Below are 26,205 nucleotides of genomic sequence, written 5' to 3'. Positions count from 1 at the left end.
TATGTGCCCTTTACAATTAGAAAAGCAGGAGCCATATTATAAATGGAATGATAAACCTGTTGCACAGGCTGTGCTATAATGTGTCTGTAAAGCATGGCGTGTTGTAAAGAGAAAGGAACCTCTCCCAGCAGTTGCACAGCAGAAAAAAAAATTGGGGGGGATTTGAGTTACGATAGACGTTATTGGAATTACTCAGTAATGACTTTTTTTATATCCACCTGCTAGGAGGTAAGGGCTTGTTCACATCAGCATTAGGAAGTTCCGTTTAGGAAGCAGGCAAATGGCACCCCCTGGCTATAATGGGATTCCTTCGATTTCCAGCCAGCAGTCCAGCATTGTTCTGGAATTTACAGGGCGCAGTAGCGCTGCTTGCTGCATTATTTCATCTTGTTTTCTAGCGTAAATCAGCAACGGAAATTCTGAACAGAACCTCCAACGCTGATGAGAATGAAACTACAGAAGTGTCAACTGAGTGATGACCGTTGATTTATTGTTGGTGCAAGATGGGTGGCTGATCTCTGATTTTCATGCACATAGGAGTTTTACAATGTACTAGAAACATAGACATGATAAATTGGCCACTTATCTATGTGGAAATATGTAAAACCATTTATGAAAGTTACTTTTTTACTTACCTTTGGATTTCCACGTACGCTGCAGTTCAATGTAGCATTGTATCCAGCAATGGCTACTGTATTAACTAAGGGGTGAGTGAATTGTGGTGCTTCTGTGAAGTCAAAGTCTGAGTACTCCGGGCGCTTATAAGGTTTACCTAGAAGAGAAAGCAAAATATATTCATTAAAATCAACATAGGGTTCTTAGACCTAAAGGATTAGGACAAAGAATATCCAAATTGCAGTAGAGCAACCAACTTTTTTTTATTAAATGGCTAACACTCAAATATATTACACATTCTATGTTTACCAGCTTTTTGTTAAAAGTTCTTTTTAAAGGAGTTTTTCAAATACATTTAATTATTTCCTCACTATGGGGAGACTGGAAAGGTGGGACTGGGAAAGCAGGGTCCCGGGATAGGTGAGTAGAGGTTATTTTATTGTTTCTCTACATGACCAGCATTAAAAAATATATAACTCAGAAAACCCATTTAAAGGGGTTGTCCCGCGCCGAAACGGGTTTTTTTTTTTTTAACCCCCCCCCCCCGTTCGGCGCGAGACAACCCCGATGCAGGAGTTAAAAAAACAAACCGCTCAGCGCTTACCTGAATCCCGGCGGTCCGGCGTCTTCATACTCACCTGCTGAAGATGGCCGCCGAGGTCTGCTCCCTCCGTGGACCGCAGCTCTTCTGTGCGGTCCATTGCCAATTCCAGCCTCCTGATTGGCTGGAATCGGCACGGGGCGGAGCTACACGGAGCCGGCATTCTGCACGAGCGGCCCCATTGAAGACAGCAGAAGACCCGGACTGCGCAAGCGCGGCTAATTTGGCCATCGGAGGCCGAAAATTAGTCGGCACCATGGAGACGAGGACGCCAGCAACGGAGCAGGTAAGTATAAAACTTTTGATAACTTCTGTATGGCTCATAATTAATGCACAATGTACATTACAAAGTGCATTAATATGGCCATACAGAAGTGTATAGACCCACTTGCTGCCGCGGGACAACCCCTTTAAGTAAACCCATGCTTTAAATAAATAAATTACGTATAGCGCTCTCAAAGACTACACAAACTTTTATCAAACAGCTGAACTAGTGTAAGCTCCCAAGCAACTGATTTAGGCTTTATTCACGCGGGCATATATCGGCCGCATTTTCACACCTGACCAATATACGCGACCATCTGAGGCATTGGTTTCCAATGCATTCGTTCACACGAGCGAACATACGGCACATAAAAATGTTGCACTGAAAAAAATGGAACATATGCAACCAAAATACGACGAGAGAATGCAAAAAACACATACGTGTGTATGAAAAAAGTAATCAGACCTCTTGGACCTGTTTTCTTTCTATTGATTGTCATTAACGCCTTCACAATTGCATAAGCTGAATAGAAGTCTTGGGAGAGTATGAAGCAGGGTCGGGGGCTGGGCCTGCTCCATATCTGGTAAGTCCTGGTTGTATTAAATAGCTCACACTCACAGACAATGGCTATGATCAAAGCTAGATCGTGGCTGTTTACTCAATTATATGGGGAACTACCAATCAATCGTACCCTCTATGACACAGTTGCGGGAAGCCAATGGATTGCCATGGCAGGCCAAGGCTTAGTGAAGGCTTGTAGGGTTGCCAGGTATTGACTGCTTGACAGGGCTTAATGGGCAGACAATGAAAAGTACAATATACCACGATACATACGTTTTGCAGTATACTGTACATAGCTCAACAATGAAGAGAACACTTAAGTGTCACATTATAACCCCAAGTCACTTAAACGTTAGGGATATTAATTTATCCAGTTAGGAAGCAGAAGTGATTGAGAATCACTTTCACTGGCTTTGGTGCAAATGAAGAAGGCAACAGGTGCACTGGAGACTCAACAGCAAGACAACCCCTAAAAAGCTTTGCTGATGGTGGTCACAGATGATTCCTCTCTCCTGGTCCTTTCTGAGTGAATATTCTCTAGTTTGTTGTTTTCTAAGTGCCCTTGTCATCACTGGTAGCATGAAGTGGTACCTGCAGCCCAATCAGGTTGCACAGGTAGTCCTGCTCCTCCAAGATGCCACATCAATACACAAGAAGGTATTCTTTGTCTTCCAACAGAGTCACAAGAGCATGAGGCTGCTACCAGGACATGGGTCACTACATGAGGTGAGCTGGGCAGATTTGTAGAAGGGCATCAACACAGCTCCAGGATTGGTATCTGCTCCTTGGTGTGAGGATGAATAGGAGGAGTACTGCCAGAGCCCTACAAAATGTCAGCTCAGTTCTCTTCACAGATGAGAGGAAGTTCACACAAAGCATAATCCACAAAGGCAACTCTCTCTGGGATCAGGAAGTGTGGAATAAATATGCACCAAAGAAGTAATGGAGGGTGACTTACCTGGCGTGATCGAGCCACCCAAAGGGAGGGCAGTTTGCCGCACCTGAAGTCCCAGTAAGCAGTGTTATTAATGTATCCTGGGTTCACCAACCCTTGTGATACGGACATCCGACAGGAAAGGAAAGCGTCAATGGGGACTCTGATTGGAGGTATCGGATAGCAAGGAAGCATGTAGACAGTACGTCAGAAAATAACCCCAGCGCTCCAAGGAGCAGTTTGCTGGAGTTATTTTCTGATCTACTGTCTACTTGCTTTCATACAAATTATAAGTGACAGATGTCAATGAGCCTGGAGATGCTTACCACCTTACAGTGGTGTAGTGGGCCCTTGGTTCCTACAGGACAATACCTGGCCTAATTTGGCCAGAGTATATAGAAAGTTCTTGGATGTCAGCATTGATGACATTGACATTCCCCAGACTTGAATCCAATCGAAAACCTCTGGGACATTCTGCATTAGTGCATCTGACACTGCCAATAGAGCCACTAGCCGTTCAGGAGTTCACTGATGCCCTGATCCAGGTCTGGCAGGAGATCCCCCCCAGGACACTATCCTCGGTCTCATCAGAAGTGTGTCCAGACATTGTTAGTAGTGCATACTGTGAGGGTATATGTATATATTGCCATATGATTTTTATGCTTCATACCTATATGCAAGTTCTATTCAATTCCAAATAAGAAAAAACTTAATCTGTCGCCTTAACATCAGATATTCCAAAGGCCTTGGAAGACAAAATGTATCTTGAACAAAATGTATCTTTAAACACAGCAAAGGAAGAACCAGACACAAGGACGCGTACTTGGCTGTTTTTCCAGAGGCGCCGTAGCAAGATATCAAGATGTTCAACTATGTACATAATTTTTACTGTCTCAGGCTGGAAATCTGGACTTCCCATATATGGTTATGAGCCCATCACCCCTTGCTGGTGATGGGACAAAGGGTATAAGATCTCATGTAATCTGTAATAAAGCACGGCAAAGCGCAGAGCCATGTCCCGTGTGAGAAACTATACCAGACCTCCGTGTGGTGTTTTCTTCTTACGGCCGGCAGCGGGGCAAGTGGGGTGGGCCTGATTGGTGCTGTACTTAGAATATTTTACCCTGACAATACAAGCACTAAGGGGACGGTACACAATACTGACAAAAATGACATTATGAGCTGCCATAATGAAATTCATGCAAATAGATTTTTCATTGACCATTGATACATCATATTGTTCTCAACGAATGATGCAGTTTATATCAGCAAAGATTTTCAACTTGAATCTTTCGTTCATCAATATCCAATGTGTGATTTAAGTGTTCCCTTAATTATTTTGAGCAGAGCATATGTGATCAAGCATTTGGAAGTTCAAGAACTATAGAGCGACTAGAAAAAAAAGTACGGTAATCAACTTTTTTTAATGATTAAAAATCTAATTAAATTAGAAGTTTAAAAAAACCTTTTCCTATTTCATCATAAAAATCTAAACAATAAAAAAAAACTGGTATTGTGACCTCCATAAAAATCTGAACTATTTATCTAATGCAGTAAACGCTGTAAAAACAAAATACACAATGCCAGAATTGCATTTTTATTGATCACCCCATCTCACAAAAAAATGATTAAAAAGTGATCAAAAAGTTGTATGTACCCTTAATGGAGCCAATAATAACTATAGTCCCGTAAAAACAACTCCTCTCACACCCCAATTCATGCAAACATAAAAGGGTTATGGGTCTCAGAATATGGTGCAAGAAAGCTATTTTTTTAATATGTTTTTAAACATTTTTGCCACAATCATATTAACAGAATAAATACTTAACATCTTATTTTACTGCACCATGAATTCTGTAAAATAAAAGCCAAAAAACATTGGCATAATTGCATTTTTTTTCATACAACCTCGTGTGAACAATTTTAAAAAGTTTTCCAATACATTATATGGTATCATTAATACATACAACTTTTCCTGTAAAAAACGAGCACTCATATGGTAATAGGGCTTAAACAATAAAATAGGCAGGGATGAAGAAACAGAAAGTAAAATCTGAAAAATCTCTGTTCTTGAAAAGGTTAAAGGGAACTCGTATCATACAAATACTAATTATACTAATAGGAGCGTTATAATCACAGCATATCATCAGTCTCAGGACTATCTGATTGGAACAGAATCTCTAGCATCCACAGGACCATAGTTCTGTTTAAGGGCATACAATATAATCAGAATTTTACTTCTGTTGCAGAGGGAAAATATAATGAGAATAACCAAATGTCTGACCTTCCTTCTCAATAAGTGCAGCGTTCGGTGTCCTCGTTGCCGTCTCGCTGAGGCCACACATATTTTCAGAGAATACTCGGAAGTAGTACTCATTTCCTATCACAAGTTCAGAAATGGTAGCGCTCGTTCTGTGGTAGTGCTCCAGAACTGTAAACCATTCCTGAAAATATACAATAGTAGAATCAAAAATGACGACCAGTTATAAGAGGTTGTGCCAATATTTAATTAACCCCTTAAGGATATGTGCTAGTTTGGGCTTAATGACTTTTTGGGGATTTTCATCTCCACTTTTCAAAAGCCATAACTTTTTTTATTTTTAGCGTCAACATCGCCTGTTTTTTGCATAAAAAGCTTTTTTTTTGGTACCATTTTTTGGGTACATATATTACATTGTTTAACTTTTATAACATTTTTTTTGGAAGAGAGGGAGAAAAACGCCTTAATTCTGCCATTCTTTTTTGTGTTTTTTTCTTACAGCATTAATCATGTAGCTTAAATGACATGATAACTTTTTTCTGTTTGTATGTACAATTATGACAATGCCAAAATTATATATTAGGTTTTACTACTTTTGCACAATAAAAACCCTTTTTTATAATTCGCGTCTATGTAACGCATCTATTAGAACCAATGCTTTCCTATGAAAGTGTTCACATGTACTTTTGTAGAGGCGCAAATTACTCACACCTGCCAAAGATAGGACATGTGAGTGCAATGCGCATCTAAAGGTTCGTGGTGCGCACAAAAGATAGGACCTGTCCTATCTTTGGAGTATGCTTTCCATAGATTCCTATGGGAGCTGGAAAACATGCACCTCCGATCGTGTGAACAGGCTACGTCAAATAGCTGGAATTCACTCGTTCATGCGTTTTGTTTTTTTTTCACATGCGAGGGGCGATCTTTTTGCGCGTCTATTCGGGTGCGGAAGAAACACTTGTCTGGCCGAGGCCTTATTCTGGCAGTGCTGCATTCAAAGATCAGTAGCTTTTTTACTTTTCCATTGATGGAACTCTGTGAGGGCTTGTTTTTGCATGACAAGCTGTAGTTTTTAATTGTACAATTTTGGGGTAGGTAAGGCTTTTCACATCACTTTTATTGCATCTTTTGCCTGAGAAATGAACAAAATAAGCACTTTGGCTCTATTTTTTTTACATTTGTTTTTCAATGCAGAATAAACAGTGTCTTGAATTTATTGCACAGCTCATTATGGACATAGCGATACCAAATGCGCGTTTTGTTACTTTTTTTAAACAGGAGAAAGTGAACAAAGAAAGAGTTTTTTACTACAAATTTTTTTTAACATATGTTTTTATATCCCTGGGGACTTTAACCCACGATCATATGATCGCTATGTCTGTATGGCATTGCCAGCAATCATATGCCATGGCAGACCTATATGCCAGGCATTGATGTCCAGTTGCCAGGACAACCCGTCAGCCCTCTGTAATAGCAACATTGATCGTGGCATGTAAGGGGTTAACACAGGATAGGGAAGATTATTGTGACTGGTGAAGGTCCAACCACTAAGAAATCCCCCGATCAAAAGAACAGGGGTCCCGAAGGTCCCCGCATGAAAGGAGCAGCTGTTGATCATGCACACAGCCACTCCATTCATTTCAGTAGGTCAGTCAGATGGCTTTGTGCTTGCACTCAATTAACTTAAAATGTTGGTACAACCCCCTTAAGGAAGACAGATCACAGAAATGTAAAGTTGGAATGATATATGAAGCATTTCAAGAGATTAACTAAAGACAATTGTTGCACAGCTGGCAAACACTGATAACCCTAATCTATTTGACTAAACAAGGTCATATCATATGCTGTACAATGTGGCAGTCTGCAGTGAAGGAGCAATGGCTGGTTCTCCTGTGCTACGGCAGCAAATGTGGATCCGTTGTGCTTCAGAATTGACTTGACTTGGGACTAGATCCAGGGATAGCAGTTGGGGTTCCCTGGTTTTCACCCCTTCAACCCCCAATCGGGCATCTAGTCTTCACTGGAGGTACTCCCAGGCCATAACCCTAGAAACAGTTTTACTTAAGAGGCAAGTGATGCACTTAGTCAAGTTTTGCATATTACAGTATCGGAGGGTGTAGGTAGGGATGTGGCCACATTGCAGAGCCATGTTAAGGGCAGGTGGAATACTTTCACAACAAAGATCAGGCCAAAGGTCAGGGCAGGCAGTAGACAAGGAAAACGTAGTCAAATAGTGAGCTAAGGTCAGAACTGGGGAGGTCAGGAAAGCTGGATGGTTCAGACAAAGAGCAAACACCAGCAGAACAAGCTTGCATCTTCAAACAATATGGAGAGTCACGTGCTGATGGGGGGATTAGCCCTAAATAGCTCTGGACCTGTCAAGATTGTTTGAGGACTGGAAAGCAGGTGTGCATGCTGGCCTTTCAAGAGGCGGACTAGGTGCAGAGCGCACCAGCCGAACGGATCAGGCTGAAACTATAGTACAACTTGAGAAAAATGTAGGTAAATTGGAGAATATGACAGCTCTCAAAGCATCTTGTATAAGTCTATCAATAACTGCATATAGACCTCAAGATCTCTATAAATCAATAATGTTCTAAAACATCATATTAATATAAAGAGCAATGGATATAAAAGGAAAAATTATATTTAGAGTTGAGCGAACATACTCTGCCGAGCTTGATGCTCGTTCGAGTATTAGCGTACTCGATGGTGCTCGTTACTCGAACGAACATTAAGCTGTGTTCCACCCCGCCCCAGTTTTTGGCTCCTCCCCGCTGTGACGTGCCAGTTTTGGCCCCTCCCCGCCGCAGCGCGCGTCATTGCCAAATTTTTTGTCTGGTAGGGAGAGGGAGAGAGAGAGAGAGAGAGAGAAAGAGAGAGAGAGAGAGGCTGCAGAGATCTCAGAACAGCATGAGGGCCAAATTCAAAAAAACAGGAAGAGCCAGTGTATCAAGGGCATTAGAAACCATAGAAGAGCATGAGGCTCAACTTAAACTATTGTGGAAAGGAACCAGCAACAGCATGAGGCCAAAATTCAAAAAGAGGGAGAGAACCAGGACATCAAGGGATACTCGCCGGGTATACAAAAATAGCGCTTATATAAATAATACATAGTACAGAGATAAGTCAATATTTCAAAAGCTTCCAAACACGGTTTGGAGCCACTTAGGTTCCTTCCTCAATGGCTTTGTGTTTGAAAATGTTTCTCCATATACAAGTGACCACAAATTTTTTGACTGAGGAAAGGGTAATCCATGTGCTAAGACACCTACTGATCGCTAAAACAGAGGCAATAACACTCATCATGATAATAGGGGTCCTGGCAATGTAACGTTTATCAGCTATCCAGTTTTTGATAGCTCCCGCAAGCATATTCAAATATCCAATGACAGAAACTACAAATTGTTCATTTACTAACCTCGTTAATTAAAATACTTTTCTGATTTGGCCCTTGTCCTCACCCAATAAGAGCAGCTATCTCACCAACAAAAATATATATGTTTGAGATTAAATATCAGTTTAATCAAATACAAATATGTTAAAAAGTCTTGAAGCAGCAAGAAATGGATAATTCCAGCTAGTTGGGCCAGGGCTGAGTTGTTTACTGCTAACTTTAGGGTATGTTCACACATAGTGGAAATACTGCATATTTCCCACAGTGGAAAGTATTGCAAGGTGAGGGGAAGTGCTGTAGCTGCTGAAATCAGCTGTGGATATGCAGATGCTGCGAATTACGATACAAGATTTGATATCGAAATGCTGCAAATTTTGACACAGAAATTGACACTGAAAATCCACAGCATTTGTGCTACATGTGAGTGTATCCTCTGTAAAGCTTTCACGTATATTGATGCTATTTTCACTACTTGTAAAGTTTTAAAATGATTTAACTATTTAATGCCAGTATTAAAATTAATAAATGTTTAAAAAGCAAACCATTGTTTTCTTATCAGCCTTCTGAACAGTGTATCCCGTGATAGCAGCATTGCCATTGTCCGTTGGTGGCTTCCATTCTAATGCAACATTTTCTCCCCAGACTTCTTCAATGACTACTGATTCTGGAGGTCCGGGTCGTTCTGGATAAATCAACAAATAAAGTTTTATCAATTTAAAGTCTCTTTGCGTTAACACTACCTCCAAAATGGCAACATGACAGATGAAACCTCACAAATCCATTAAAAAGAAAGAAAGCATGTACCTGGAAGATGCTTGCAAAAGAATTGAAGTCAAGGATTTTTGTTTTGTCAGTTGTCATGTTTATCAAAACTATTGTGTATCTGGAATATGGCCGGCTTCACACGACCGTGAGACCGTGACGGGCTCCGCCGCAGAGCCGTCACGGCGCCCCCCCAGAGACCCCAATACTTACCTGCGGATCCGGCATCCTATGTCCCGCATGACGCTTCAGCGCGCATGCGCAATAGAGCGCGTGACGCACCGTAGCATCATGTGACGTGCCGGTCGCGTCATATGACACGCCCACAACGTCACATGACGCAGCTGCAGTAGGCGAGGAAGCGGTTTCACGCTATCTTCCGCTGTGACGGACGGCTATTATTGACTGCAATGGAAGCCGTCCGCGCGTACACCCGCGGGTGAGGACGGGTGATTTTACGGTGCAGAATTCCGCGGTGGAATTCTGCACCGTAAGCATTGTGCTATTAGGTTCAATAGAACCTAATAGCTGCAGGCAACGCAGCAGATTTCCGCCGTGTATTACGCGGCGGAAATCCGTCCGTTGGGAGGAGCCCTATGTGTTAACTGTTAACCTAACTTCACACAAATCCCGCCCCATATTGCGCTCCCCACCATGTGACATCCCCAAGGATGAGTTGTTTTCATGCGAAAACAGCTTCGCATCACTTTGGGAATGCAAGGATCCTCTGGCACAGCTGTCAGCCGCTGAGGAGGATAGCAGAGTTTCTCCTATTGTTTTCAATGGGAGACCTTGCAATGCTCTCGCTGGCCCCATTGAAAACAATGGGTGGTGCGATGCGAGAGCACGCACAAGATAGATCATGCCGCGATTTGTTTCCTGGCACCAGCGTTCACATCCTGAGCACCATGATGCAGAAATTGGGAACCACAGTGGGGCTGCAATGCTGGATTGTTGCAGCAGGGAAAAAGTAAGTGCTGCTCCTGTTAAATTTTAACACAGGGGGCACTAAAGGGGGCATGTTGTCTGGTAACCGGACAACTCCTTTAATGCAGCATTCATAGCTCCCTACCATGTAAGGAGGCAAAATACAGCACCCATAGAAGTCTATTTGGCCCTACTGTACCTCTGTATGCCTTCGACTTCATACAGAGGTTTTTCATATCATACCACATTCTATCAGGTGTTCGCAGCATTGATTCTAAACTTGCCTTTCTCTGTATTGTTGAGTTGTACAGAGGTAGAATATGGTAGCAGACAGAGTGCCTATGGCTTTGTAGCATCGAGCATCAAGAAATTCATGTACCTCGATACAGGCTCCATGTATATGACTCTGCCATGTGCAAGAGTTTATGAGGGCCACAACTACTTGGCCTTATTAGTCACAGTCATATAGACAATTGGAAAAATGTTGCTGTGTGTAAGATAAACATTATATAAAATATAGCATAACTGCACGGATAAGAATAATACATACCAACAATCTGAATGTAAATCGCTGCCTTATCTTGGAGGTTCTCCACTTTCACCTTCAAGTCATATTTTCCAGAATGACTTCTCTCAGCTTTCCGGATGAAGAGGATGGTATCGCATTCACTGTTGCGAATACTTATTTGTGTCTTGTCCACATGTGATCCATTCTTTTTCCAGGATACCTTAGGTCTAGGTTTACCCTAGTAACACAGTTATGAATACATGAATACCACATGGTTCAGCCAGTAGAATTAGAATGAAATGTGGAGCCGGGATTAAAGAGGTTTTCTAGGGAAATACTATTGATGACATATCCTCAGGATAAGTCATCAATAGTTGATCAGCTGGGTTCCACTGCTGCTCCGACCCCAGTGTAGTGGCTGGTGCCTATAATTGCAAGCGCAGCTCCCATTTATTTTAATGAGAGCTGCGCCTGCAATTACAAGCTCTGGATACTACATGGGGGTCAGAGCAGCAGCTTCCACTTTGTACCCCTATGTATCGTGGCGCTGGCTGTGGGCGGGCAATCAGCTGATTGACCTAGGGATCCCAGCTGATCAACTATTGATGACCTATCCTGAGGATAGGTCATTAATAGTATTTCCCTGGAAAACCCCTTTAACAGCATGGAAACCTGAGCAGCTGCCAGGGCACTGTAGCCTTTTTCTTACAGTAGGATGAGGAGATAATATGCTACCTATAGAGTGTGTCCCCATGACTCCTGAATGACAAATCCATCAAGTGTATCAATAAAAGGTAATCCAGTTCAGCAGTAATAAACATATTTAGGCCTCCTGCACATAGGCAGAAATTCCGCGGCAGGATTTCCCACAGAATTTCCACCCATGCCCGCAGCCAAAGAATTGCATTAACAGAGCAGAGAAGATGGCGGAGCAGGGGCACGGCTCGCATCGGAATCTGACCCAGACGTCTGCAGGAGACCTTACAGAGCTTTCGCTTTTTTCTGCATTTCGTTGATAAAATTTATCACTACTGCAGATCCTTCTTATAAATTAGCTGCAGGATAGACTTTTGAATATGTAGGGAACATGAAAACTTCTGAAATGGTATTCCACGACACACAGTAGAATTTTCTGCCTAAATCCTGCCTGAATGTATAACATGCAGATTTTGAAGTGGATTTGTGGCAGAAATTAGCCATTTTCAAATCTACATCCAAACCTCAAGATTTCGGTGTGGAGTTTTTCACGGTGGAATATCCCACCACATTTTTGAGTGTGAAAAGATGCTTATGAGAGATTGGGAAATTTTGGTTCACTGAATCAAACCTCAATCGTCAGGTTCTCAGCAGAGTTAGGCTGCAAATAAAGTGTGTTAAAAATTTACGCATACATACTGCATTTGATAAACACATATTATAAGAAATAACATATGAGAGGAATATATAAATTTACCTGGAAAGGTATTACAAGGTTTACAGTCTCTCCCACTTTTCGAATGTAGGTTTGTTTTAAGTGCCGTGGAAGGCGAATCTTTGGAGGCACTAAAGGATAAATATACCATTAGGAATACTAAAACTTTTGTAAAGCAAAAAAAATGAATAAAAAATCATAATTCCATACACATTCCATAAACTTTTTCTACAAATTTACCACTGTAGATTTTTTTTCAAAACAGAGCATCTTCAGGATATCATCCTCCAAATAATATCTTGTTCACCTGTCAGACGGTAGCTAGCCTCAGTCAGTGTGTGAACACAAGGGCGTTAAAATGCTGTGTTGTTCACACGGACCTCTGACAAATGTATACAGAAAGGTAGCTTCCCGCTAAGATGTTATGGTAGCTGTTGACAAGAAGTGTTTGCAGTTGGCAGAGACGGTGTAAACCCTGTGACAGGAGTGTGATGCAGGTAACCAGTGGAGTTGCCTGAAAAAGTTGGAGATGAAGCAAGGCCACCAACTGGGCATCATTTATCTGCTTGGAGCTTAAAGAGGTTGTGTGGTTTTAACAAACATTTTTTTTAAAGGCTGGTCAGGTGAGAAAATAAAAAAGACTGTATACGCACCAATCTTTAGTTCCCCAGGACCTAGTTAAGCAATTCCGACTGCCTCTCTCTCCTCTCCATTCGCAGATGGCCATTGGCGGTCAGGTGACCACTGCGGCCAATCAGAGACACAGCAAACTTCCGGCATAATGACGCTCAGCATGTGAGTGCTGATACCAGAAGTCTGGATGGTAACACTGTGGCATCTAATTGGCCACAGTGGTCACCTAATTTCAGGCAGTCGTCTGCTGATAGAGTGGGCGACTGAGCAGTGGGAGTGTCTTCGCGGGTGCGGAGAGGCACAGACAGGTGAGTATAGTTTTTTTTTATTTTCTCACCTGCACAGCTTTTAAAACTTTTTGTTAAAACTACAAAACATTAAGAAGGAAGGATTGTATTGGAACATCACCCTGAGGACCCCTGCACTAGATAGTTTGCTGTATCGCAAGTGTTGTGCCTCTTCTGCTGGAGGAAAATGACATTTATTTGCACAGAATGCTATTTGCATTGTGAGGCTCTCCTTAAAGGGAGTTTGTCAGCTACTTTTATCCCTATAAGCTAAGCTTATGGCCTGAAAGTAGCTGACCCATTGAGTCCGGGAATGTGAGTTTTATACCAACCTTCTTTGCAGTTTCCCATGTCAGGGCTTAAAGGCGCCAATGAATGCATTGAGGGGCAAGTCCACCCATTCTAAGCTTATAATGGGAGAACTACCTAGTGTGCTGCTCATGGCACTGCTATGGTGGCTTTGAGTACTTACACCATGGTAATGACGGGGAAGGCAAGTTTAAAACTTACATCCCCAGAATCAGTAGGTCGGACATAACTTATTGGGCTAAAAGGCTGACAGACTCCCTTTAAGTAGCTGAATGCATTGAGAGACAGGCTTGTGACATCTTCCCAGTGCTGGCTGTTCGAAGTTCAAGTTTGATTGATTTGTTTCAGTAAAAAGTTTGAGAGAAAAGTGGTCCCTATATTGTGAACCTCCTTTTTCTGCAATTATTCTTGAGGGAACCTGTCCTGCCTTTCTGAAATTTAAAAACAATCTGAAAAACTAGTCTATGTAATAAAAACTTGTAGTTTGCTTAAATAACAAATGTAAAATTGTATCCAAAACATCTAACAAATTAAATCAGTCATTGACTTTAAATGCAAGGCGTTAAATCTGGTCATTACCTATAACTTCCTTCACCAGGATTGCATTTGGATGTAATCTAGGCTCACTTTGCCCAGCAGCATTTAAAGCTTTCACTCTCACGAAGATCTTAGATCCAGTAGGGAGCCCAGTAATGGTCAACCTTGTTTTGTCAGTTGGTTCTGGATTGGCAATGATCCAGTTTTCCGCTAATAAAAAGTTGTATAAAAAGTTAAAGTGACATCATATCCAGGCAAATTCAAAATGTACTCCTTGAAAATAAATCTCAATTCCATATTTAATCAACTGTATTTTCAGTTTTACATGATGATTAGAGATGAGCGAGCGTACTCGGTTCGGGTGTTTTTGGACTCGAGCACCGCTTTTTCCGAGTAACTGACTACTCGGACGAAAAGATTCGGGGGGCGCCGGGGGTGAGCGGGGGGTTGCAGAGGGGAGTAGGGGGGGGAGAGAGAGAGCTCCCCCCTGTTCCCCACTGCTACCCCCCACTCCACCACGCCGCCCCCCGAATCTTTTCGTCCGAGTAGTCAGTTACTCGGAAAAAGCGGTGCTCGAGTGCAAAAACACCCGAACCGAGTACGCTCGCTCATCTCTAATGATGATACATATTGATTTATCAATAGTATATAAACCAGCTGTGTTTGCCACTGACTTTTAGAGTTTAAATGTCAACAGTAAGCAAAGAGTTGCTTGAATTTCTTTACTGTATTACTGCTCTATGCATAAACTGTATATTTAGGGACCTTTCATACACCTACAGAAGCAGAAAATTCTACACCAAAATCCATATACATATGTGTGGGTTATGGAGCAGAAATCCACTGCAGCAGATTAAGCTGCATCTTTATGTGTGTCTTTCACAAATATTCTGTACATGTGAAAAGTCCCCGTAAAAATTAAAATAAAAAATAAATGACCATAAGAAGAAAAAAATGTAATTAGTGTTGTAAAAAAAGTATGTGATAATACCGGTAAAGAAAAAAAAGAATGCAATGATTTGGAAATCTCATTTAATCATATTTTATTCACAATATAACATAGAACACATATCAGAAGGTGAAAGTGAGACGTTTTTCTATTTTATTTTAAAAATTAGCTTATTTAGAAATTGATGGCAGCAACACATCTCAAAAAAGTTGGGATAGGGTTAACAGAAGGGTGGAAAAGTAAGTGGTACTAATAAAACACAGTTTTCTATTAAGTCACATGACTGTGTATAAAAAGAGAATGTTAGAGAGGAAGAGTCTCTTAGAAGCAAAGATGGTCAGAGGTTCACCAATCTGTGAAAACTTCATCTAAAAATTTTATAAAAATGTTCAACTTAAGGGCGCCCACCCACTGGCGTTTGCGATTTCCGTGCGTGAAAAACGCAGCGTTTTCGGCGCGTTTTCCGCGCGTTTTTGCGGCGTTTTCACGGCATTTTCGCGGCTTTTTCGCGCCGTTTCCATTGACATTCATGGGTGCATTACGAGAAAAATAAGGACACATATGCAACTGACAGTTCCTATGTTAAAAAACGCAACGGACCGAAAAAAAAAACGCCAGTGGACAGGAACACATTCAAAACTAATTGCTCTTGAGAAAAAACGCAAAACGCAAAGGAAAAAAAAACGCCAGTGGGTGGGCGCCCTAAAATTGCAAAGGCTGAGTTACCAACAATCTACAGTACATAATATCTGGAGAAATTGATGTGCACAAGGGACAAGCCGAAGGGTCAATATTAGATGCTTGAGATCTACGGGCTCTCAGGCGGCACTGCATTAAAAACAGACATGATTCTGTAATGCAAATGACTACCTGGGCCTAGGAATACTTCCTGAAATCCTCATCGGTGAACACTGTTTGCGACCTGAAGGTTGCAAAGTCAATCCCCGGTTGATTCAGGTAGCTGGCTCAAGGTTGACTCAGCCTTCCATCCTTCTGAGGTTGGTAAAATAAGAACCCAGCTTGGTGGGGGTTAATAAATAAATTACCTGAAAGTGCTGCGGAATAAATTGGCGCTATACAAAAACAAGATTTATATAATCTACAAATGCAAATTAAGGCCTTAGTCAAACGGGCGCATCGGCGCCCGTGTTACTCCAGCCCTCAGACGGACGTACCTGAAGACGGCCGTCTCTCTGCAGCGCCGGGAGGAAGAACATGTGACTGGCTCCATTGCCGGTCATGTGTTCTATGATCAGCGCTGGAGAGAGACGGCCGTCTTCAGGTATGGCCGTCTTCTAACGGTCAGTCACACGGGCGCATCGCCGCCGGTGTACGGGTGCCGATGCGCCCGTGTCACTGAGCCCCAAAGCTGTATCAAGCAAAGAAGCCATATGTCAACACAATCCAGAAATGTCAGTGTTTTCTCTTGGACAAAGCTAATTTAAAATGGACTGAGGCAAAATGAAAAACTGCTCTGTGGTCAGATGACTCAAGACGGGAAATTATCTTTGGAAACCACAGATGCAGTTTCGTGCGGACTTAAAGGGGTTGTTCCACGAAAGCAAGTGGGGTCAAGCACTTCTGTATGGCCATATTAATGCACTTTGTAATATACATCGTGCATTAAATATTGGCCATACAGAAGTTATACACTTACCCACTCCGGTGTTGGCGTCCCCGTCTCCATGGCGCCGACCGAAGCCTTCTTCTTCCTCGATTAGACGCGCTTGCGCGGTCTGCTCTTCTGTTCTGTTGAATGGGCCGCTCCCGGCGTGCTCGCGCTGCACAGTTCTTCTGGGGGTAAGTGTATAACTTCTGTATGGCCAATATTTAATGCACAATGTATATTACAAAGTGCTTTAATATGGCCATACAGAAGTGCTTAACCCCACTTGCTTTCATGGGACAACCCCTTTAAGGGGAGAGGAACCATCCAGCTTGTTATCAGCGCACAGTTCAAAAGCCTGCATCTCTGATAGTATGGGGTTGCATTAGTGCCTATGGTATGGGCAGCTTACTCATACTGAAAGGCACTTTCAATGCTGAGCAGTATATAAAGGTTTTAGAACATCACATGCTCCCATCCAGGTAACGTCTCTTTCAGGCAAGCCTTGCACATTTCAGCAAAGACAATGCTAAACCACATACTGCATCCATCACAACAGCATGGCTTCACAGAAGAGTCCGGGTGATAATCTGGCTGCCTGCAGTCCAGACCTTTCACCAATAGAAAACATGTGGTGTATTACGAAATTAAAAAATCCCTCAAACATCCAGGTCGGTTGAGCAGCTAGAATCCTAGGTCAGACATTAACTCACTTCCCAGACATTTACAGACTGTTGTAAAACGTTGAGTGGACGCTACACAATGCTGAACATGGACTTTTGTGAGATGTGTTGATGCCACCAATTTTTAAATGGGTTAATGTTTTTAAATTAAATGGGAAAATGTCTCACATTTACCTTCTGATATGTGTTCTATTGTGAATAAAATATGGTTAAATAAGATTTCTAACTTCCATTCTTTTTTTTCTTCAGATTTATTTACATTTTTGGAATTGGGGTTGTAGATATACTTCTTTTTAGAGATAAACCTTAACTTTTGACCCCAATTTTGCAGTTTAGACATTATATTGAATTTATCTGCAATATAGATACATTGTATTACTTATCTTGTACTGATGCTAAGTTAAGTTCCTTTTCTACAGGCCAATTATCGGACCCGAATGTTCCTACAGATGCTTGTTCACCCAACAGTTGGGTTATGTAAAAGCATGAACGATCAGCTGATGACTAAACAAAAGCTCATTCATCAGCTAATCGCAATGTTTGGGTGAGCATAAGAATGCTCATTGGTTGGCTGCACATCGCCCCATCTAATTGGGGAGATGTGCAGCTGATCATTCACAGCTATATGGGGATGAATAATCATGTTAACGATCAGTCATCCCCACACAGCAAATAATATGCCAATATACAAAGAGGGAACAAACACTGACCAACCTGCTCTTTGTCCATAGCATGGGCAGATTATCTACCCATGAAGAAGCAACTTTATACTCTGTATTAGGCCCAATGCCCACGGACAGATTATCACTGCGGAATTTGCGGTCAGACATCCGCCGCGAATTCTGAAGCAATGTCTGTCCATAGAGCTGCTGTGTTAAACGATTTTCCCCTGCCCATTAGCAGAAATCAACTGCGATTTTCTGCTCGTGGGGGAGAATCGCAGCATGTTCTATTCTGGCTTCCATTGCACTGCAGAAGTATCGCGGGAATCCGTGTCACAGTCCAGCACCGGCGCCTCATGCTCTGCACTGCGCATGCGTACCGGCCCACCGGGCAAGACACTCGTGGCGGATCCGGACAGGTGAGTATAGGGTCTCTGGGGGGCACTGATATTTCACAGTTGGAATCCGACCCGGCCGTGGGCATGAGGCCTTAGAGTCCAGAGTTGTATTTACAATTTTACTGGTTGCTATTAGAAACACTCAACAACCTCTTTGTCAGCCACTTCCCTGACAGCTTGACTATTTATCAGTCAATCTTTGTATAACAAATATTTTGCAATGTAAAGTCTAGACCATTTTTTACCAATGCAGATTTTATTACCTGATCACTAACAACCTTATATAAATGTTGCTTATGACAAAATATAGCATTGTGAGATTGTCCATATTACCAAAGAAATTAATATTTAGAGTCATAACCAGGCATGTTAATGCTTTTATTTTTTTTATTAAATCTTATTAACGGATAAAATATTATTAATTATTAAGTATTTTTTATTATTATTAAATATATTATTAAATATTAAAAAGTTGTAGAAAGGCTAAAACGTATGGGGTTGTCTGAGAACCAACACTCATTACCTATCCACAGGCATGGTGATACACCAAGGGAAAGATTTATAAAACTGTCTGAAATAAAAACCCATAACAACCAATCACAGTGCAGCTTTCATTTTATATTATGCTCTAGTAAAATTAAAGCTGCTGTGTGATTGGTTGTTAGGGGCAACTAAGCCAGTTTTTCATAAATCTTCCCCAAAATGTCTGATCACAAGAACAGAGCTCCCATTTTACTGGTTTGACTGCAGATGGGGATGGAGTTTGTACACTGCTGCTCCATTCAAAGTCCAAGAGTCCTTTTAGACAGGCCGACAATTGGCTTGCTGTAAGGAGTGTAGATCAACAAAGCATGTTGATTGGTGCTCATTCACTACCGTTAACACTCAGCAGATGATCTGCTTTATGGCGACTAATGGACGTTGGTCGGTTGTACATCTCCATGCTTATATGTGGAGATGTGTGGCTGACCAGTGAACATTTTAATGTTTGCTACACAGATGCAATCAGCCAACGAACAAAACATTTGCTCATTTATTGGGTGATACTTTACCATTTTACGTGATCAAACGATCTAGGAAGCAAACATTTGTGCCCAATCACCAGGCTGAGTATATGGCTCTTAAGTCCTGTGAATGGGTGCTAAGTGTTTTTTCTGGGACAACCCCTTTATAAATGGTCAATATTAGTTTAGGGATATAACAAAAGGCGGCTGAGTAACAACGTTCTGACGGCTGAGTGTGCCCAGTAGCCTCTCTTCAGAGGCCAATAGTAGACGGAAGGGTGGGGGTGGAGGGTCTGTTACAGATTTTGCATTGGGGCCTGGGAATTACACCTATGCTTTAGATATATAATTATTTCTGGTTTTCAGCCATTTTAGGTTTAGAGCAAGCTGTATCCGGTCAGAGAACCACCTTCACTACTTAAAACAAAAAAAAAAAACATACCATATCCTAAGATAACTGTGATATTTACTGTATTAGGCTAGTTCTTCAGTCATTCCCCAATTGATAAAATATCACTTCTGTAGAGAACACTATTTGCTTGATCTGATTATCTAAATTATAATTGTGGAGCATCAAGTTTTTTTCTGAACACAAGCCTGAAAACAACTTTGAAGAGAAGATGTCCTCTGGGGGTATTTCCTTACTCATAGTATTCTGCCAAGATTTCATGATTCTTCTCTCATCAGTTTCTCGTTCTTCAGAATAACATCCAGATTTTGACACTAAATGGATTGGAGAGGCATCACAGAGCAGGAGAATTAGCGCCATGATCATATAATTGTAAGCAATTCAATGGACTATATAGAAAAAAAACACTAGTCTTCTTGATTAATGTCTTCCATAATGTCTTCTAGTGTCTTGCAGGTTGCGAATCATCTTCATGTTGTTTCATCCAGCACTTAGGGATAAATTACTCAAATGTGTACAAGAGACACAGGAGCAAGCAAAAGCATATGATGACTTGAAGCTATGACAGAGATGAATGCTGTTATGTGAGATGATGGAGCAGCTTTCTAGCATAATTTAGCCGTCTTGAAGAAAAGCTTACACTGGTTACTTGAGGTCTTCTCTTTTTCTGTTTTATACATCACTTTTAGAGATGAGCGAGCATACTCGGAAAAGCACTACTCGCTCGAGTAATTTGCTTTATCCGAGTATCGCTGTGCTCGTCCCTGAAGATTCGGGTGCCGCTGCGGCTGACAGGTGAGTCGCAGCGGGGAGCAGGGGAGAGCGGGCGGGAGAGAGGAAGGGGGAGATCTTACCTCCGTTCCTCCCCGCTCTCCCCTGCAGCTCCCCGCTCCGTGCCGGCACCCGAATCTTCAGGGACGAGCACAGCGATACTCGGATAAAGCAAATTACTCGAGCGAGTAGTGCTTTTCCGAGTACGCTCGCTCATCTCTAATCACTTTCTATAACCTTAAACTATTTTGAATCATTCTGGTTACTTTTGCCAAATCAGACCAGATTGGTTAATCATATCTATATGGTTTAGATAATGTATGCAGGAAATCGCATGTGTACTGTAAATCTCTATAATCTTAACTTCTTCATTTTAATATTGATGGTAGTTAAAAATGTGTAATTCTAGTAAAGTGTATTTAGTGGCAAAGTGGTTTTGGTCCCATGATCGAACAAATACTGTATATAGGTTTTCTTAGTTTTCTACTTACACAGTACATATGCTTTCTACATAATTGACCTTCCTCAATATTTACAGTAAGTTGTACAGAACAAAGAGAGCTGTACATTTTCATGCATATGTTGGGGCTTTAGAAATAATGACTAATTAGTTCTCAAGTTCCAAGGATTTCATTTTCTTTGTATTTGTGGTATGTACAAGTTGAACCACACTCTTATGAAAACTCTCTAAAAGAAAACCCAAGACACCAATCACAACACAGCTTTCATTTTACCTCATCAGTATAAGAAATGAAAGCTGTGCTGTGATTGGTTGATATGGGCAACAAAGACAGATGTTCTTTTAGACAACTATCATAAAAGTGGAACGCTGTACTACTTTTCCATGGCCCAACCTGCATTAAATTACATTTTCTTCTGTGTCTTTTGTTGGTTTGTAAAATAAGCTTTTTCATAATTGTGAAATAAGATAAAAAGTTTTCCTGCGCGCAGAGGTAAAAGTCCAAAATATTTATTTAGTGGACAAAATATTTTAGATCCTTCTTAACCTGTGCGGATTGGACATCTGTATTATCTGCCATTGATTTCACATTGTTTACTTGGACGGTGTGGGGGTATTTTTCTGGTACTACTTCCCAGAACCCCCCCCTTCACTTTCAAGTAAGTGTCTTTTCATCTTTTGCGTTAATTATAAGTGAGCACAGGAAAACTTTTTTTCTTAGGCCTCATGTCCACGGGGAAAATCGGGCCCGCTACGGATTCTACATGGAGAATCTGCAGCGGGTCCCTCCTGCCCCGCGGACATGAGCGCTGAAAATAAGAATAAATAAGAATTTACCTATCCGTAGCGGGCGGCGAAGCTCTGCTCTTCCTCACGGCCGGATCTTCTTTTTCGGCCGGCGGATGAATTCCTCACGTCGGCGGCACGTCGCCGGCACGTCGTCGACACGTCGTCGACGTGCCGCGCGCATGCGCCGGGCACATCCGCCGAGCCGAAGCAAGGGAGATGCGGCCGTGAGGAAGAGAAGAGCTTCGCCGCCCGCTGCGGGTGAGTAAATTCTTTAAATTCCTATTTTAGGTCTCCCGCGGATCCGGACGGCTTCCATAGGCTTCAATAGAAGCCCGCGGGAGCCGTCCCCGCGGGAGACCCGCACGAAAATGGAGCATGGTCCAGATTTTTTCATGCTCCATTTTTTTTTTAATCCCTTTTATTGACGATCCGCGGGTATTTATCTACCCGCGGGTGGTCAATGCATCCCTATGGGGTGCGGATCCGCGCGCGGGAGATCCGCTGCGGATTTTAAATCTCATTTTGTCCGTGGACATGAGCCCTTATTCTCTCCTTTACTTTGTCTGAGACTTTGGCATCTTAGGACCGTTCCCTCTTTTATATTCCCTGGACGGAGTGTCTCTTCTACCTGTTCTGCCTACTTGGACCCAAGGCGTTACAGCTAACCCTTCCAGGTTGTGCCGTACACGCCAGGTGAGTCCTTCCTTATTTACCTCACTATATATATATATATACATATATATATATATATTACATCTTCCAGTGGAGGCGCTGTCCTGATTTTCCTTTTCTTTTTTCATAATTGTATTATTTTACTCCTAGTTAGCACTGATTGGTAAATTTGGTTTGGCAGTGATTGTATCTAACAGCGTTTTCCATTATATTACCAAAGAAAATATATTTCATGTCCATTACTATCTAACAAATAATAGGTAGAAGTGATATACTTGCTTTGCCCCCAACTGCCCCCAGGAAAGATTATTAATAGGGATGAGCGAGTATACTCGCTAAGGCACTACTCGCTCGAGTAATGTGCCTTAGCCGAGTATCTCCCCCTCGTCCCGAAAGATTCGGGGGCCGCCGCGGGGCGGGGAGCTGCGGGGGAGAGCAGGGAGGAACGGAGGGGAGATCTCTCTCTCCCTCTCTCCTGCCCGCTCTCCCCTGCTCCCCGCCGCAACTCACCTGTCAGCTGCGGCAGCCCCCGAATCTTTAGGGACGAGCAGGGAGATACTCGGCTAAGGCACATTACTCGAGCGAGTAGTGCCTTAGCAAGTATACTCGCTCATCCCTAATTATTAAGTAAGGATTTATAAGCAAAATGGTAATGTTAATGCATTGCACGCAACATCTTTTAGGAAATGCAGAAAGCTTATAGAATATAGCCATAGGTATAAAATGGATGCAACAAAGCAGGGATGGAATAACCAGTGAATAGTAATAAGTAGGTATTTTTCCTTTTTGGTAAACTTAGTTGTTATGGAGCGACCCATGGTTGTATCACTGGGCATACACATACAAGTTTATACTTATTAGTATTACAGATTGGCTCTATTTACACAGGCAATTTTCATACATGACTTCTCTGTGTTGCGATATGCACAAAAATTGCACAGAAAAATAACTCATTATTTTCAATGGAATAATATGCAGAAGTGATTTTTCTCTCTTAGATAGTACAGGATAGAAAAATTGCCCATTATTTCCTATGGGAGCCAAAAAAATTGCATCACATTCGTATGTAAATGTGATTTTAATGCTAGAGTGATGTGTTTTTCTATTTCAACTATTAGAACAACACACCATTTTTTTATGTGTGTGAAAATTGCATGTACAGCACAATCACAGAAAAATTGCAATCTGATATTATTATTACAGCCTAATAGTAATAATAATTTCTGTGTGTTTCTGTGAATCAGCCAATATATTAAAAGCATATATAAACCTTTGAGCACAATGATACAATTATATATTGATACAATCTAGATAAAACATTGAGTAACTTTGTAAGGACATTGCATTATTTGGCATCAATTGTAAATTACAGCTTGTATTACGTCCCAGAGCGCCATACACAGTCATTTTAATTGTCATTAGAAACAGTCGAAACATCCTTAACAGTTTAGCTGAATTTCAGAAATCCAGAATAAAAATCAGCAGAACCAGCTCTGTGCAGGCACTCAGCCAACAATAAATGGTGCACGATTTCAGCTCTGGAGACTGCAGAGCTGTGAATACATCTTTAGCTGTAATATAGGCTGTAGCTCAGTATTAGTAATAGATAGCTAGTTGTTACTCAACATTTTATGTAGATCAATTCTCTGTGTAAAGGCCTATTTAGACACAATGATTATCGCTCAAAATTGATGGCTTTTGAGCGATAATCGTTTCGTGTAAATGTGCCCATCTTTCAGTTTTCTGCTGAACGATGGTTGTCAGTTCAGCTTGAAAACCGTTGTTCAGCAGAACAGCTGATAAGATGGACCACACGCTGTGCTCTGCCCGGGGACTGCTGAGAACAGCTAATTGCGTTGTCTCAGCTGTTTTCAACTCTCACCCCTGCCGGTAGAACAAAAGGAATTTATTCAGAGAACAGCAGGCAGTCATCTGAATAAATTCAGCTCCAGGCGGCTTACATACTTCTAATTGGTACTAACAGGCATTAGTACCAATTAGCAGATAATTATGCAAAATGATTGCTCAAAACAGAGCCATCTTTTGAGCAATTAATTGTGTATCAAAGCGGGCCTTAACTGTTGTTCAAAGGTTATCATGTGCTGTAAATTGATTTGGAGCTTTTGGGGTCATCTATTTAAAACAGGGGTACACAACTTATTTTGGTCCGAGGGCCACATTTCCATACTGAACCACTTCAAAGGGCTGCAACGGTTTTCCCCATCTAAGACTTTTATGGTATTATCCTAAGTGTATGCAGTTATAAATTGGGAGAATGGGGGTCACCTTCCCCCCCCCAATTGGCACTCCAGAGAGAAGGAGACAGTGCATGTGGCTCTCTCCATTATAGATGACAGACGTCAAGGTAACAGCCTGGCATTTAGTCCTATAAACTACAATGGAGAGAGCTGCATGTATATATGATGCCTCTAGCTCATATACTTATTTCTGGAGTTCCAAACGGGTCAAGAGAGTTTATTCTCCTAATATATAGAGGACCCAGACATGACTATATAGTGCACCCTAAGTACTGTTTCCATTGCCCTGCTATGTGCCATTCTTCTTCACCATGACATGGAAACTACATGTGAGCAGCCACGCATAGATATTTCTGTGTCCAGATAATTGGTGGCCGCACAGAATGACATTGTGGGCCGCATGTGGCCCCCGGGCCTCATGTTGTGCACCCCTGATTTAAAGGCTTCTACCCATGAGTCTAAAGTCAAACTGCCTGATCTGATAAGGTGAGAAACAAGCACCTGTATATATGTCTACAGAAGTAAAACACTCTACATTACTATGCTACATCAGTCTATAAGCTTCTATGGCAGACCAGGTACAGTAGTTTACCTTTAGCTAAAGGTGAGAAACCCTGTTTTGTTGGCTGGGTAGGCATGACAGTTAGTAATAGTGGGAAAACATGATGGCATGACAATGAATACTAGAAGAGCACAACAGATAATGTAAAGTATTTCTCTAAAGCAAAAGTACAAAATATACAGAATGCTATTTTCAATTCAACATTTTGCATTAGAGATACACGCCACATGTACACATAGAATGAATGTATGATTGGTGAAGCACATGTATGCAGCACAACATAAATGTTTTGGGTGTTTTACCTTCATCAGGCTCCTCGTGGAAGTCCCCAGAAAAGATTTCTTTGTTTTCTAACAGAACTTCTACCCGCTTCTCTATGGGTAATAGCTTGATCAAATTAGCTTTTTCTCCTTTGCTTTCCAGTAACTTCTGAGCCTTGTTGTGCTCTACTTTTTTCTTTGTCTGCTTTTTGAGAGAATTCCAAGCTCTTTTAATCTCCTCAATTGACCTGTTTTTGCCCCCTACAGCATTTAGCTGCTTTTGAATATCCGCCCATATTTTATCCTTATCTGCTCGGCTTGTTTGGGCTCCAAAGACCTGGGGCCCTAGTTTGGCAATGTTATCCACTAAAATGTTCAGTTCCTCATCAGCAAATTTCGGCGTGTCGGCAGGTCCTGGTAAAGATGGGGCAACCTCAGACATATTCATTGATACATATATCCTCCAGACTATAAAAGTCTGCTTTAATTTGTTGGCCACTGACATAATAACTTAATGCAGCATGATGCACATTAAACAATGTATTTAGTTTCTCTCTGACATCTAAAAAATCTTTAAAGAGCATGTGTCTCAATATTCAATTCATGTTACTTTTTTTAATATACTGTATGTTCTTGGGACTATTCCATGAAATTATGTCATTTTGCCTTTTTCAAGAAATTAATAAGATTATGTCATTTTATGGGATTTGCTTAA

At 41.6% G+C, this 26,205-nt stretch overlaps 1 protein-coding gene across 10 annotated transcripts in view; it reads right to left on the bottom strand.

Moving 5' to 3' along the window:
* MYBPC1 (myosin binding protein C1) overlaps positions 1 to 26,205 on the bottom strand; it is a 116,226-nt gene that overhangs the window by 6,655 nt on the left and 83,366 nt on the right. For 8 of the 10 annotated variants that reach the window (XM_066591401.1, XM_066591406.1, XM_066591402.1 and 5 more), the window contains 7 exons: positions 25,533 to 25,904; positions 14,050 to 14,217; positions 12,284 to 12,372; positions 10,873 to 11,068; positions 9,176 to 9,315; positions 5,261 to 5,420; positions 636 to 772 (listed from right to left, as the gene is read on the bottom strand). In XM_066591401.1, the coding sequence (XP_066447498.1) occupies positions 636 to 772; positions 5,261 to 5,420; positions 9,176 to 9,315; positions 10,873 to 11,068; positions 12,284 to 12,372; positions 14,050 to 14,217; positions 25,533 to 25,904 (1,262 nt within the window). The remainder of the gene's footprint in view (positions 1 to 635; positions 773 to 5,260; positions 5,421 to 9,175; positions 9,316 to 10,872; positions 11,069 to 12,283; positions 12,373 to 14,049; positions 14,218 to 25,532; positions 25,905 to 26,205) is intronic. The other 2 variants (XM_066591409.1, XM_066591410.1) reach the window with 1 other exon arrangement.

Source organism: Eleutherodactylus coqui, chromosome 2, assembly GCF_035609145.1.
Source record: "Eleutherodactylus coqui strain aEleCoq1 chromosome 2, aEleCoq1.hap1, whole genome shotgun sequence".
Taxonomy (NCBI): domain Eukaryota; kingdom Metazoa; phylum Chordata; class Amphibia; order Anura; family Eleutherodactylidae; genus Eleutherodactylus; species Eleutherodactylus coqui.
This window is presented reverse-complemented; position numbering and strand designations above follow the sequence as displayed.